General features: G+C 39.1%; 1 protein-coding gene across 6 annotated transcripts in view; it reads right to left on the bottom strand.

Moving 5' to 3' along the window:
- METTL25 (methyltransferase like 25) overlaps positions 1 to 10773 on the bottom strand; it is a 45433-nt gene extending 34660 nt beyond the window's left edge. For 5 of the 6 annotated variants that reach the window (XR_014847922.1, XR_014847921.1, XM_085045922.1 and 2 more), the window contains exons 1-3: positions 10338 to 10773; positions 6468 to 6632; positions 992 to 1092 (exon numbers count right to left, since the gene is read on the bottom strand). Coding sequence is in view for 4 of the 6 variants with exons in the window: in XM_085045922.1 (XP_084902048.1) it covers positions 992 to 1092; positions 6468 to 6632; positions 10338 to 10770 (699 nt within the window). In the remaining 2 variants the exon portion in view is untranslated. Of the gene's footprint in view, positions 1 to 991; positions 1093 to 6467; positions 6633 to 9577; positions 10182 to 10337 lie in introns of those variants that run through there. The other variant, XM_085045951.1, reaches the window with a different exon arrangement.
- Between the last annotated feature and the right edge of the window lie 3973 nt (positions 10774 to 14746).

The raw sequence follows: 14746 nt of genomic DNA, 5'->3' as shown, positions 1-14746 counted from the left end.
GCCTAAGATGTGGAATCTAACAGAAAGTTCAACATTGAAAAAGCTTACAGAAAAAGTATATGTATGTAAACTGAGGAAATGGTATTGGTGCATTTTGTCTAATAGGATGTGAAACACACTACACAAAAAAGTCAGGTATTGCTGGGGTGCCTGTGTTTTGCCAACATATCCATAAATAAACCTCTACAAGGTTTTAATGAAACAGTGGTCTAGTGCACTGTGCAGTCATAATTACATGTATATATAAAAAATGTTTAAGTTACAATCAAGTTTGAGAAAAGAATCTTGCAATTCTTCACCATCCAAGCACAAACCCACCATCTGATATATGAAACAGCCAACTCATGCAGTAATTGCTAGGTGATAATGGTGTTGGGTGTCCAGGCCCCACACATGTTCTACCAAATGATTTTCATACACACTCTTACATAAATCTCTGCTTAATTTGGTCTCTCTTCAAACTAAAAACATCATAACTAAATTCCTAATTTATAGATCTCAATCCATATTAAATAAAGGCAAACAGTACTAAACAATAGGAAATAATTTAAATCTTGTGCCAGAATGAGTTTCCACAATTTCTCAAGATATTCTGCTTTGGTCTTTATGTAACACTCTTCTGTGCATAACAGAAGGCAGCTCTTCTACTGACACATATGCAAAACTGCCAGCAATATAATAGTGACAAACAAGGCAGTACCTGTCCAAAAAGCAGCAGAGTTTTCAGCTGCCCAACATATAGAGGATGATTATAACTTCTTAAAATTACTCATGAGTGATTATGAGTCACTGAAAGGCAGCTCCTTTGGAACAATACATTTGTAAACAAAACTGTCCTTCAGCTTGGGCCCAACAGCTCTTCCTTAGCTCCAATTATGTGCAGGAAAAATTAGAACAGCAGTCACAGAATATCAAAGTGATGTATTTGCACACAATAAGGAGAACAACTTGGGAGGTAACTGGTAACATACAGTAAGAAATGCTTTCTTACCTGCTTTATCCCACAATAATTTGCTATGTTGTCTACCAGCTCTGACATCACCTGCACTTCATGTGATTTCTTATTATTCATAAACTCATCTGGTTTGATACCTGTATCACATTAGGAAAATAAATACACATTAACACAACCTGTAATAACAAGGATTTGTGATCAATCAGAAAAAAAATAGCTAATATATGCTACAGTGTTTATATATTTTCAAGAGAGTAATTTTTAATTAAAAGCTCACTAAATTATTACAAGATTAAACTTTCGAATTATGGATGAATTAGCAACATTCAACACACTAAAACTCAGGTTTCTTAAGACATAGCAAATCTAACACTGATCAGATATTAGACAACAGCTACTACTATAAAACTGTACTATTTCTTCATTACTGTTCATTGAAAAGTATTTATTTTTGTCTTATTTATCAAGTTTACCTTCCCATAAATGAAATGTAAGGGTGAGGACAATTAATAACCACATTGTACAGCTTGTTAATGCTGCAAATTTGCTGACAGTATCAAGAGGGAGATATCTCTAATAAAAGTTATGAGCAATACTGGGAAAATGCAAAGAAAAATGAACTTTATTTACCATATGGATTGGTTATAGAACACCTTTATGGTAGAAGATCACTAATTTCAGTGTTGTTGGAGAATGTGTTAATGAGATGGAGTCAGCCTCCACCATGGGTTTACTGCTTGCAGAGAACACCAAGCATCCACTCGCAAATCCCTATGCCACCCATCCAAAGCAGGAGATCATAAGTCACTCCCTTTGGAGAAACCCACATATTTCTCTTCGGGGTCCAATGCTGCAGTACACTTGGATCTAGTCAAATTGATGGTAAGTCTGAGTGATGGCAGAAGAAACTGGATCATTACTGATGAGCATGGTCCTAGAAAACAGGACTTTTCTACATGACTAGCCAGATTAATATACTTTCCCATTTTCTGCTTTATGCTCCGTATGTGTTCATCTGTCCCAAAACTGATCATTAGACAAAAACTATGTTCATTTCTTGATCAGATCATGCTGGGAGCACAGCCAAGTGTGCTCCTTCTTTAAAAGAGAGTAGGGAATCAAACTGAGCTCACAAGAAACCCAGTGTTTTCTCTGTTTTTCCCAAACCCCAAGGGGTCTGTCTATTTCTTAAACATCTGGGGTTTTTATAATAAACTGTTATGACAATGCTTAAAATCTAATATAGATTCTATGAACTGACAAAGAAAAAACCGACTAAAAGACTTAAGTAATACAAATAGCAGAAACAAGTGTTTGTCATTTCATTGAAGAATCTCCTTAATTTTAAAATTGTAAAGATCTACACAGCATCCTAAAAGGTTCCTCATTTGTAAGCATATCAAATTAAAGAAAAACAGACAGGAAAAAAATTTAGAAAGAAAAAAGATCTCTCTTTTTGTTTATATTTGAACATTTTTGGGTCTGCATAGGCTCATTAGAAGAAGAGGCAGATTTGGAAGAAGAAGAAACAGACATTTAACTTCTTGACAGAAATAAAAGTTGTTTTTTCTCCAAGGCAGCACTGTCACTTTGGATGATGACCACATACTGCACCTTTACTCTCTTCTATATTATGAACTCAAAAGAATGAATGGGGTAAGGCTAGGTGAAATACTATGTCAGAGAATACTTAATCCAAATCAAGTATTTCAAACACAGTAGAAATCCAGAACAGTTACCTACTTAAAAAAGCTGAGGATCCAGACAGAAAAAGCACAATTTGTTTACATCTACATATATAACTGACTTGTCACCTTAGCTACAAGTCTCTTAAGTATTTTTTGACTTCTTTTCCTGCTTTCTGCAGCATAACACATTGCTTATATTTCAGCTCAGGGAAAATGATACTTTTTGGAGAAAATGATGGGTTTTTAAAATAAATATTATTTTTCCTGCATGTTATGCAAAATTCTGATGGTTTTTTTACATTATTCTGAAAAACAAGTAGACGTATTAGAAACTAATGCAAATGGCAAACTAATTAAAAACAAACGTATCAGGGGACTGGTTTATAGCGCCCAGACAACTAAAAATTTGAACTAAAAAAAATTATACTAGTTTGACACATTAAATTCTTAGTGTAAATTCTTTCTACCACAAAATTACTTTCTTGAAACAAATAATTACACATCTACATTTCCTTATTATGTGAACAACTGATGCAGGCAGCACAAATACTGATTTCAAAAACCATCCGAAATTTAGAGAACCATCTCCCTTTGTGATGAAAAAAAAATTGTGATTCAAATACTTAACAGAAGCGGCTCGGATGTGATAGAGTAACAAAAAGCTTAATGTTACTAGTTTTAGTTGGTACTGAAATGTTGCTCATTTCCATTGTGAATTCCTAGCATGGATACCCATATTCCATTTGAAGAACTGCCTTAACTCTTTAGTGCCATTTACAGCTACATGTTTAGTTGTGAAGCTGAACAAATTGAGGAGAGACTGATTTTTACATAGGGCTGACACAGATGCTTTTAAGATCTCCTGTGGTAGGGTGCAGGGGTTTTATACCCCAGCTGCCCATGGAAATTCAGATACACCAGATAAAAAAGAAGAAATTCATAGTTCACACCATACAACACCATTGATATAGAAGTTTACTACTGTGATTTAACTCCATGATCCAGAGTGAGGAACTGGAATAACCATACACTCAAAAAAACTCCTCTGAGGCAGAGTGATATTCTAGCATATGGAATTTAAAGATGGATTCATTAATAGTCACTGATTGGCATGGTTATTACCTTGGCCATAAACACACTGCAAAGGTAGACTACTCTTAATCCAACCCTCACTTCTGGGTGGTTAGGAGGCAAAGCAGAACACCCTTTAGATTTGGAACTCCATTCTGAGTAGCTGTGTCCACAACATGCTTCAAATGTTTGTGCTTACCAATTATTCCCAGGAAGGACACCAATATATCGACATTAAGTTTGCAAAGAAGCTAAGAACTATGTGAGTACACAAACTGTGGGAATAGGCTCAAAAGTCTGTTTGTCTTAGAAGAAGAAATTGTATTAAAAACATCTGAAACCTAAATGAAATTATGCTGATGCATATTTTTCAGAATATAATCAACACCATCACAAAGTTGCCAGTTTTCTCAGACTTACATTTCTCTTGACTTGCAAGCTTTAGCATGGCAGGGAACAAACATATCTTCTGAAACACATAAATAAGTCCAAAATAGCTAAAATAGTTTAAAGATCACAGCTTTCATTTGGCAACTTGCACATTATGAATCCATAAGCTGGTATTTTGCCTCTGCCAAATGATTACCAGGAACTTCAATTAAGTTAATTTAACTGATATTTACTGCCAATTCAGCACAAAGGTTTTGAATTATAATTCTATTGTATACATTTGGAACACATTTTATTTTTCCCAAGAACAACTTAGAAGTACTACAAAAACACAAACCCAGGCCTCAGTTACCCAACCAAGCACCACTCCTGCCACATAGAGAAAAAAACATTCAGCAATTGCCTTATTCCTGATTGTCTTGGTTTGAAAACAAACCAATGGGAGATCACAAGTCAAGATTGAAATTAAAAATAAGTGAAATAATACAAGGAAAAGCACTGACAAAGTCAGATACAACCTAGCACCCTGTTAGGGTGGTAGTAGCAGTCCAACTGAAGTAGTCCAGTTGAAGCGGTGATCCTGTGAAGGTCTAGTCTCCAGCTGAAGATTCAGTAGTAGCTCTGGTCCTCTGGGAACCCAGTAGACAGGGCTAGCTCAGGCAGTTCCAAGGCCAGGTTATATCCAGGTGGGAACACCTGGCTCCTCCCTCCTCGGCAGAGCATCTCACAGTGGGATGAGATAAGTCCATGAGTCACACGGTGGGTCCCTGATGGCCCATTGCCTGTCATTCGGGGTGGGTCATTAGCAAGTGATAATAGCTAACGGATGGCCCATTGCCTGTCATCCGGAGTGGGTGATAGCAGCTAATGGCCCACAGCTGGTGGTAATAGAATACTTAACTACATCAATATTGCAACCTAGGACACTGATGCTCCATTCTGCATGACAAGAAGATGAAAGAATCCTCAAAGTTTTGTCTAAGAAAGTTAATCCAGGTATGAACTCAAGTACAAGTATAGCAAGGTAGAACTAGAGAATTACAGAAAATTAAGAGGAACATGGGGAATGAGATAGAATAAAAATGAAAATTGCTAAAAAGCAAGTGGAAAAGAAAAGCAGCATACAATTGTCAAGAAGAAAGGGCTTCCGATGAACTAAGAGCATAAGGAAAGAAGCCAGAAAGTAAGAGGAATGCACAACAAATCATTAACAAAATCTTAGAAATGGCATTCTAGTACTTCTAAAAAAACCTGGGGAGCCAACGATGAAAAATGGCAAAATTGAAAAGAGAAAATGGGAGAGATGCACAACATTTATATAACAGTGCTATCACTTAGGATAAGAAACATCAGGAATTTTAATGTATCCTAGAGATAAAAGGCACTAGAAGGCAAAGACAGAGAGCTGCTCACTCTGTTTCTTAAAAACTAATGAGAAATCTTGAAGACAGTAACAAATCTCAAGAGGCTGAGGACTCCACGAACAGCATATTTGCAGTGAAAATTACAGCAGTCCAAGTAAGGATAAATGTCAGTTTATCATCTGATTTAAAAAACAGAACTGGGGTAAGACTCCCAGTGTCCAACTTTATGCCAACTTAAGAGCATTTTACTTGTATTTCTTTAACTACAAAAAACTGAATTACTGTAGTTTTATAGCATATAATTAGTATTAGTCCCAAAAATACAGAATTAATAAAATCTTTTTTGTCTAAGACATCAAACATTTATGATATTAGAAAGTGATACTTCCAAGAAAAGCATGTGTAGTAACTATGATTCTTACCACTCGGGGAGCAAGAAAAACAAAGAGAATTAACAATGTATCTCGAACAGTGATGTACCTGCTTCTCTGTCCCACCCTGTGGCTAGCACAGGTGTTTCCCATGAGAATTTTTTCCTGTGTTTTATAAACAAAGATAAAGTTTGGATGTTATTAAAAACAGTGTCTCGAGATTTGGACAGTTCAGGCCTGGCCAATCAGGCCTAGGGGGAGGTTTCTGACTGACCAATCCGGGTGACCTCTGAAAAATCTATATAAGTTGGAATCAAATAATAAAAGGGCTCTTTTTTATGCCACACTGAGAATCCGGGTCTTTTTCTCTGCTAGCGGCTCAACAGCAACACCACCCCTTTTAAAATTGAATCCCATGATGGCTCGATAGATACCAAATGCTCAAATTTTAGAATGAAAATACATTTTGTAAACAAAGACAATGAAGAAACCATCTAGGAACAAATGAAAATGGAAGTGAGGATCATGCAGGGAAAAAACCCCAAATAACAAACCACCCTCCAAAACCAAAACTCTCTTATAATCCTATGGTGAATAAGTAAACATTTAAATACAAATGCAGATATACCTGTTGCTCCTTCCTTGTCTCCTTTCAGTGCTTCAAGCACATCTTCTAATGGGGTACACACTCCAAGGTTGGACAAAGAATAATACTTAGCAGCCAGGGCAAACAAATGTACATTGACAAGCTTCTCAGAGTTTTCACAAAACGCACTGGAAAAGAGGTCATCATCTGCACATAAAAGGAAAAGGTATTTGTAAACAGTGCTTACAAGCTCTCTAATAGCGCTGACAGAGAACTACTGGCAATAAATACTTAGTATCAGACACAACTGGTCATTTATCTTACTTCACTAAGTTGGAAAACTCATTATATTTCTTCAGCTGTATTCCCCCTTCAGAACCAAGGTCAAATTTTGCTCTTAGCTGAACTTGTGTAAATCTGTTTCAGCAGACCTGCTTTAGTATAATTGACAAGCTAGTTCAGTCAACGTTATCACTTCTCTTGTGTTTACAAACTTGCTCGTTATACTTGCTCATTATATATGTCAGACCCATCTGCCAATATATGTGCACTACTACATTTGTGTTAAGGAATGCAGCTGCTCACTATATGAAATGTTTTGATTCACAATCACTCGATTCATGTACTTTCCAAGCTGCTTTGTAACTGGCGAATACTGGGAGAATTGAATTAACTTCGATTTCCAATCAGATGTAGGACAAAGTTAGGTTCCAAAGAATATTTTGTTAGATTCACGATGAAATACATAATCTGTTATTTCTTCATATTGAGTTTCAAAAATATGCATTTATTGTTAAGTGAAACATATTAGTATGAATAACTTATTAATTCTGAGATTCTTTTGTAACAACAAAAACCACCTATTTTAGCTAAAAGTATTTGTGAATTCTACGAAATTTTGCTTAAAATTTTTACATATTTGTAATTCTTTTAAATATATAAAAGGTAAACAGTCCAGAAAATATACTGTTACAAAGATTTGGAAAAAGTCTCCTGGCTTGTCTTTTGTGTCACGGGTAGATTTTGAGTAAGTGCATACCTAGCCCAGTAGTTTTCCTAAGTCTGGCATGACAATGGATGAAGCTGTTTTTATTGACTTCAGCTCTAATGCTCTTAATTTTCTTGCATGACCACAATTCAAGGTCACACATATATATAACAATCCACTGAAAAAAGTCCCAACCATGTCAACATGTTAATTTTCATGATATGACACTACAAAGGCATGAGTGTAGCAAATAAATTTTCCATCTAAGAAAAAATAAATACTGTCTCAGCTATGACCAGAATTAACGTTTCAGTGTCTGCACTGCAGTTCTTACTCCTCTCCGCTACAAAATAAAAAAAGAAAGCCACCTTTCTCTATAAAAAACTTTTTTGTATGAACATCTAGCAAATTTTAGTTAGTGTATCCTTCATGAAGGATAAGATTGTAACATGATATTTGAGACCAGAAATAAAGACAGCAGCTTTTAGGGAGAAGGGGCAACTTTGCTTTCCAATGTTTCTCCTGTAAGATTTATTACAGAAAGATAATAAGTTAGATGTGCTTTCACTTTTTCAGCAGCTGACATAAAATATATTTACTGTTCTTATAAATCTGACTTAATTGAAATTAAATTCAGCAATACCCATAACATCCCTGAACTTGGTTGTCTGGTGGAAGAACATGATAGAAATAGCAGGATCTTATACAAGATTGCCAGTGGATCACCTGCAATAACATTCCCACCAAAATTAAATTCTTGTCCTAAACTAAAAGAAAGGAACCAATTCAATGAAGGCATCTGAAGCCTAACTTCAAGCTACGGAATGGTAGTTGATGAACTATGCATTATTTATGAATATTAAAAATGTTTGTTTTCTTATGATGTTTCTACTCTGGATGCTCACAAGAGAAAATCTAATATGTCTTTTAACCAATCAGTCTATACATTTGCAAACAAATCTTCAGGGGAAAGAAACATACGCCCCACAGTCTGAAACATAGTACAAACAGTAATTTACAGTAAAATATGAAAATACTTAAACACAGATTTGTCTGTGCCTGTATCCCGTTTACAGCAATTATGTGATAAACCAAACGCAATATGGCAAGTGTCAGCTTTTTGATGTATATAAACCAGTTTCTGAATCTAAGAATGGATCTTAAATTTTTCTGCAGGGTACAAGTGGAAACAAGGGTTCCATTCTTCATATGGTCATTGCAATGAAACGATTTTCAACAAGGAAGAGCAATTTCTCATTATATTGGGTTTCAAGATCTCTAATAATTAGTTTCTGATCCTTAATGTTATTGAGTTGCACTCAAGTAAGCTATGATACTACATTTTTCTCTCCTAATTTTAACACAGGCTAGCAGTGCATTAATTTGCAAATATAAGTAGATGTTTGCAGGTATCTTCACTGAAAAACTCATATTCTACTACAGAGTATTGTCATCATATGACTGGATGGACAGACACCATACAGTCAAATTCTACACACTTCCAGCACTTCAGTGTTTAAATCATTCAGTGGGCCTTCCCATAGAAACAGGTTAGATCAGAGTAATTTGCCTTTAAAGTTTTCTTTATGATGATTTCATCTAATAATTAGTTTTGTTCCAGCCTCTATTTACATTCAATTTTATGTCCCGTTGCTCTGAATCAGTGTTGACTTCGACACTACCTGTCAAGAACATTAAGCCTGTCCTTGCTGCTTCCCAACACTTTTGCTTGCTGACCAGACCACTGTCTTGTTTCCATCTGGCTCTTGAACTTTATTCATAATCCACTATCTCTTCCATGCACAAATAAACTTTGAGGGATTTTTCCCAAATAACTCAACCCTTTAAAAATGAGTCTTACAGTTAATATTTTGAGAGGTCTTTGGATCCAACAGAGAAACGTTGCTAATGATGTAGCAATTCACAGTTCTTCAATCTCTTTCTGAGTCCAAATCATTATCTTAGCTTGTCTTCTATGCCAAAAAGTGCACAGCTCCACACACCACTTTCTGTGGAGCTTCTCCTACATCCCACATGCTTTCCTGCCTCACTTGCCATTTACCAGAGGATTTCAGAGCTAACGCAATGTGACAGCTATCTACACTCCATATGCTTTGGCACGATGCAGGCTTTTCTCAGCTAAGTGCTTTGTCAGAGATTTTACCTTGGGTTTGAAAATGATCTCTTTGCTCGGGCTCAGTCCCCCCAAGTACCACAGCTTTCAGATGCTTTATCTTCATTTCTGAAGGAAAATGCCCTGCCTGAAGGAGCCTTACTGCTGTTCCCCTCCTACTTGGACTGCAGCACATTCAGGAACACGCTTTCCCAGCTGGCTTCCTCTTCAGTTATGTGACAATTACTTAAAATATGAAGTGCTCCTTAAATAGATCTTGTCAGAAATAAAACAGCTGTCTTCCTTTGCCAGACACACTGACTATTACAGATACACCGGAAAGCTGTGCTCAAGCCTTTCCCAGCTGTGCTCCGCATCTCCAGTTTTAACACTCGGAGTACTTTAACTGTTACATCTTTCCACTCGTGGAGGGGTTTTGTCTGTTAGGTTTGTGTTTGGGTCTTTCTTTCGTTTTAGTTGTGTTTTTCAGAAATCAGAGTGAAGGAGTCTGACAGTTTGGAGTTTCATTTCGTTTCCATACGAACAGGATGAAATTAACGCAATGAGACCACTGTCACAGCCGCCACTACCGCGAGACCCGACATCTCAATTCCCAGGCCGGCCCGGGTCGCCCCGAGCTCCGAACGCCTCCCGGTTCCCCGGCAGAGCCGAGCGCCGCCTCCCCGCTCCCGCAGCCGCTCCCGCAGCCGCCCCGCTCCCGCAGCCGCTCCCGCAGCCGCCCCGCTCCCGCAGCCGCTCCCGCCGCCGCCCCGCTCCCGCCCCGCTCCCGCCGCCGCCCCGCCCCACTCACCGCACGGCGCCGCGGCGCCCGAGCCCGCCAGCAGGGGGCGCGCGAGCGGCCCGGCCGCGCGCAGCGCCTGGAGCACGGCGGCGGGGCTGGGCGCCACGAGCCGCTGCCAGAGCCCGCGCGTGAAGAACTCCACCGTGTGCGCGCGGCACAGCGGCAGCGCGCGCCGCACGAACCGCGCCGCGCGCCGCAGGGCCCGCGCGGCCTCCGCCGGGGGCAGCTGGGGCGGGAGCGCGCGGGGCGCCCGCGACATGGCCCAGCGCGCGGCCCGTCGCACCGCGGCGCGGCTCGGTGACGTAGTCCCTGTGCGCGGCGGCGGGAGCGCGATGGCGGCGCGGAGCGGCGGGTCCGGGCCGGCGGCGGCCAAGGCGGCTGGCGGGCCCGGCCGAAAGCGGCGGTGGAGGCCCGTCCTGCTGCGCGGTGTCGTCGGCAGCATCCAGGAGGGTGAGTCGGGTCTGAGTTGGCGCCGAAGGAGGCCCGACTGCCTGGCCCAGCTTGGAGCTGGCTCTGCCCGCGCGTCCCGGCTGCGGCCAGCCCTGCCAGCTCAGCGAGGCGTTTGGTGCGGCGGAGCGCGCAGCCCCGCCTCGCCCGCCGCCCGGGGGGTGCTCATGGCCGGGGCTCGGCGCCGGGGCTGCAGCGCTGCTGGGGCGGCCCGTGGGAGCTGGAGCTGCCGGGGCTCGCAGGGCATTGCAGCCCCTGGGCCGCGCAGCCATGGCTCTCGGGTTTAGGACTCGCCTCTAGGTTTCTCCTTAGAAAGGAAGCATGGTTGAAAAAAGGTTCAGACTATTGACAGGTAGTAATGCAGATGTAAAAATGAATAGGTAAAAGAGCATCGGCTTCAGCAGCGCTTCGCTGAAGTTGCAGCTTTGGAAAAAGAATAAAAGAAAAGGTTGGAATTAATTTGATTTCCCTTTAGAAACTGTTTCTTAGTGAATATTGTGAAAGTCAGTAGGCTTTAAGACTAGTACTATAAAAGTAATATAGTAGGAGAAAAGTATGTTTAGCTTCAACTTTCATAAGTTTTCTATAATGGGCGAGACTGAAACAGCCAATATCTATGCTTTCCTTTAAGCATAAATGATTCTATGACATTGCTGTAGAAAAGATCTTCCTGGACATGTGTAGAAAGAAAGTAGTATCAATGAAATACTATTTAAGTGAAAAGATATAATGGGTCATTAATATAGAGTGATACTGTGATTTAATGACTTTTTTCTCAGTGTCTCAGTAGCTGCAGGCTTCTGGTGCTGCTGCCAGTTTTCTTATCAGTGCCATCTTGAGGCTGCCTTTGGGAGCTTATTTTGGAATATCATTTGATGTTGCTTATGAAGCTGTCAAAAGTAGGAGTGAAGTGAAATGTTAACACGTCTTTTCACTGGATTCATAAAGCATTGGCAAAGGTGGGGAATGTTGGGTGGGCATTAAGTAGCAATGTTTGCAATGTTCTCTCAGGGGTTTAGGCAATAATTTTCAGTAAATCTATACAAGCTACAATGCTGCAGTAGGGAACACATTAATAATAGTGGTTTTTTCCTTGAACTTACAACTGGTCCTTATTAAAATTGCTACACCTAATGTTTTTTTCCAGTTTGGAAAGAAAACAGGTTGAAAGGGTCCTGACAACAATTGAATTTGGTGTGGTACTAGTTTAGTGCAGGTGTATTTAACACCCTTTTTTTTATGTTTTCAGGACGAGGATTTGCATTTCGGAGGAAACAAAAGATTGAACGACAGTACAGGAAATTATTGAAAAAGAGAAGACATGTGCATTCACAGCAGGATGATCAGTTTACTGACACCTATCCAGAGCACTTGAAACATCTTTACCTCGCAGAGGAAGAAAAGCTTAAGAAGCGGCGCAGGACTCCAGATGATTCAGTGCCATCAGAAGAAAAGCTTAAAGAAGCAGCAGAGTAAGTTTTTAAAGTATGTCTTTAAAAAAAAGTAATTATTTACATCCCTTAAGAAATATTTTAGATCCTAGCAGTTCACATCGACGTCATTGTGGTGATTTGCTTTACTGAAAATGCCATTATGTTTTAAATATTTTTTCCTGGTTGTTAGACAAATAAATGGCAATGTAACTGGTTTTGTCCTTGACACAATGAGGTGTCATTGCACAGTATTGCCACCAGATGGAGATGAGAATAAAGCAAAAATTTTTCATTTTTCCTCCAGAAGAGAGTGGTATTTCTAAATGAAATTATGAGCAAACACCTTCTCTTTGTTTTTGATTGTCTGTCTGAAATCTCCTTGATGCTGATGACAACTTTTGACCTTTTATTGTGTGAGTGATAGAGTAACCAAAAACTTACAAGGGTTATATTTTTAAAGTGTGAAATGTCTTTGTTAGCACACTGTTTATGTAACATCATTATTATAAATCAGAAAAAAAATTAGAAGTAATGAGAACAGTCCATTCAAAGTAGTGTGACAGTAAATGCCAGATAAATGGTTTTCTTCTTCTGTTTTCTTTGGTAAAAGATACATGGGCAGTGTCTTATATTGCAATGTGGAAGGAACATAATTTCAGTTCCTTATTTCACACCATTAAAGACAATAGTGTACCTATTCAGTACCTAATTTCAGAACATTGATATGCCATTTCATTCAAGAAGAAGCTTTTAGAAAGGCATTGTCACTACTGTGCTTTGTCACCTTGATCTGTCACCCTGGCTTCTCTGGCAGGCAGTTTGCTAACAGCTGGCTGTCCTCATCTCTCTGAAGTTGCTTCCATGTGTTGGAACTGGAAAGAGGTAATGCAGCTCTAAGCTAGTACATTCAGGTTTTGTAGCTCTGAAGAGCTTGCACGATGGGAAAAATTCTTGTAGGAACTCTTTAAGCTTCATGAAACATCATCCATGTGAACATACAGTGGATAAGATGTATGTCTTACTAAAATTTGTGTGCTGTCCTGTCTTTAGTACATTTGGTACTGAAGGAGTTTAGTTTGTTGTGTTTTCATGCTCATGCATGACCTGGAATGGTGTTGGGTATCATGTAAGAGTGGTACAAACAATCCATTCAGTGTAGAAGGATGAGTCTTCTGAAACCTGTATTTGTAATTAACTTCCCTGAATATGCATAAAGCAGTGGAAGACTATGCTGTGATTCTGCAGTGGCTGTGGTATCTGTGGTTATATCTGCTTGATGATAATCAGTGTCTGAAGAATATGTACTTTTTCTTCTAGGTCAGTTGTGACTCAAGGGAAGTTCAAAAATAAAACGTCCAATCAGAAGGCAAAAGAAGAGTATGAAAAAATAAAGGCTGAGCGTGCTAGAAGGAAAGAGGTAAATCTTAAACAGCGTTCTTTCTTGACTTTGCTAGACAAAAACTAGATTAATACTAATTGATAATTTCTACCTTTCTGTCTTCTATCTGAACCCAGAGAGAACCATAGGAAGTATTGGTACTCTTTCAGTCTTTTTCAACTTGACAGTAGTATTCAGGCACACGGACGATCAAAGAATCATTCTCTTTGTTTTTACAATTTTTGTCTTGCAGTTGTTGCTAGCAGGATTTCATTATGTCCATTGGTACATCAAGAAAAGCTTAGAGATTGATCTGCATACCCCAGTGGGTTATAGTAGAGCTCTTAAATATTGTGGAATGGGAAATAATACCATAATCTTGTGACAAAAAATGAAATACCCATCCTATTTCTTATGCCATTATCATAATGGAGTCTTCATTTTACCTTTTTATGTACTTTGACCAACAGTGAAACAATTAAATGTAATAGTATCCATCAGCCAAAATCTTTAGTAATTCCCTTCATTTGAATTTAATTGGAATTATTTTTACAGGACATATCTTCATATTATCATTGTTGGATGGCTCACTTGAATTATTAATTTGAGAGATCCGTATTTAACTAGTTTTTTTCTCTCCCAGGGCATTGTTGTACTGTAAAATGGCAGACAGTGTAACACTGTAGAAGTTGTGTAACTTTCTGCTGACGTACTAAATTTCAGTAGCTACTGTATAAATATTACATAAATATATAGCTGTGAAAAACACACTATCTCTTCAGTTTAGCTGTATTTAGTTTTATGCAAGCTGATCTGTGATTCTGGGTGAGTTGCATGGTTATTCAGCTGATGGCTGCTTTTTTGCATATTAGCTACAGATCATGTCAAAAGAAATTAATCTTATGACCAGCTTATTTAGACAAAATGGGAACAAGCAAAATCCCAGCAAGACTGCAGGAAGCTTTCTTTGAGCAGCACATAGGAGTTGCCTGAGTGAAGGTGTTGGCATTTTTAGTTTTATGCAAGATAATTAGGCAAAACAGTAGCTCAGTGCCTCAATAATGGTAATCATTTAAGCGGAGTACTGGCATGATGAAAAAATAGAGGATGTACTTTGCCCTCGTGTTAGGAAACACTGCATTTGCTGTTACTTATCTTGG

The sequence above is a fragment of the Lichenostomus cassidix genome, chromosome 1Aa (genome assembly GCF_008360975.1).
Source record: "Lichenostomus cassidix isolate B80296 chromosome 1Aa, HeHo_3.0, whole genome shotgun sequence".
Lineage (NCBI taxonomy): Eukaryota > Metazoa > Chordata > Aves > Passeriformes > Meliphagidae > Lichenostomus > Lichenostomus cassidix.
Note: the sequence above shows the minus strand (reverse complement) of the source record. Positions and strands in the feature narration are given on the sequence as shown.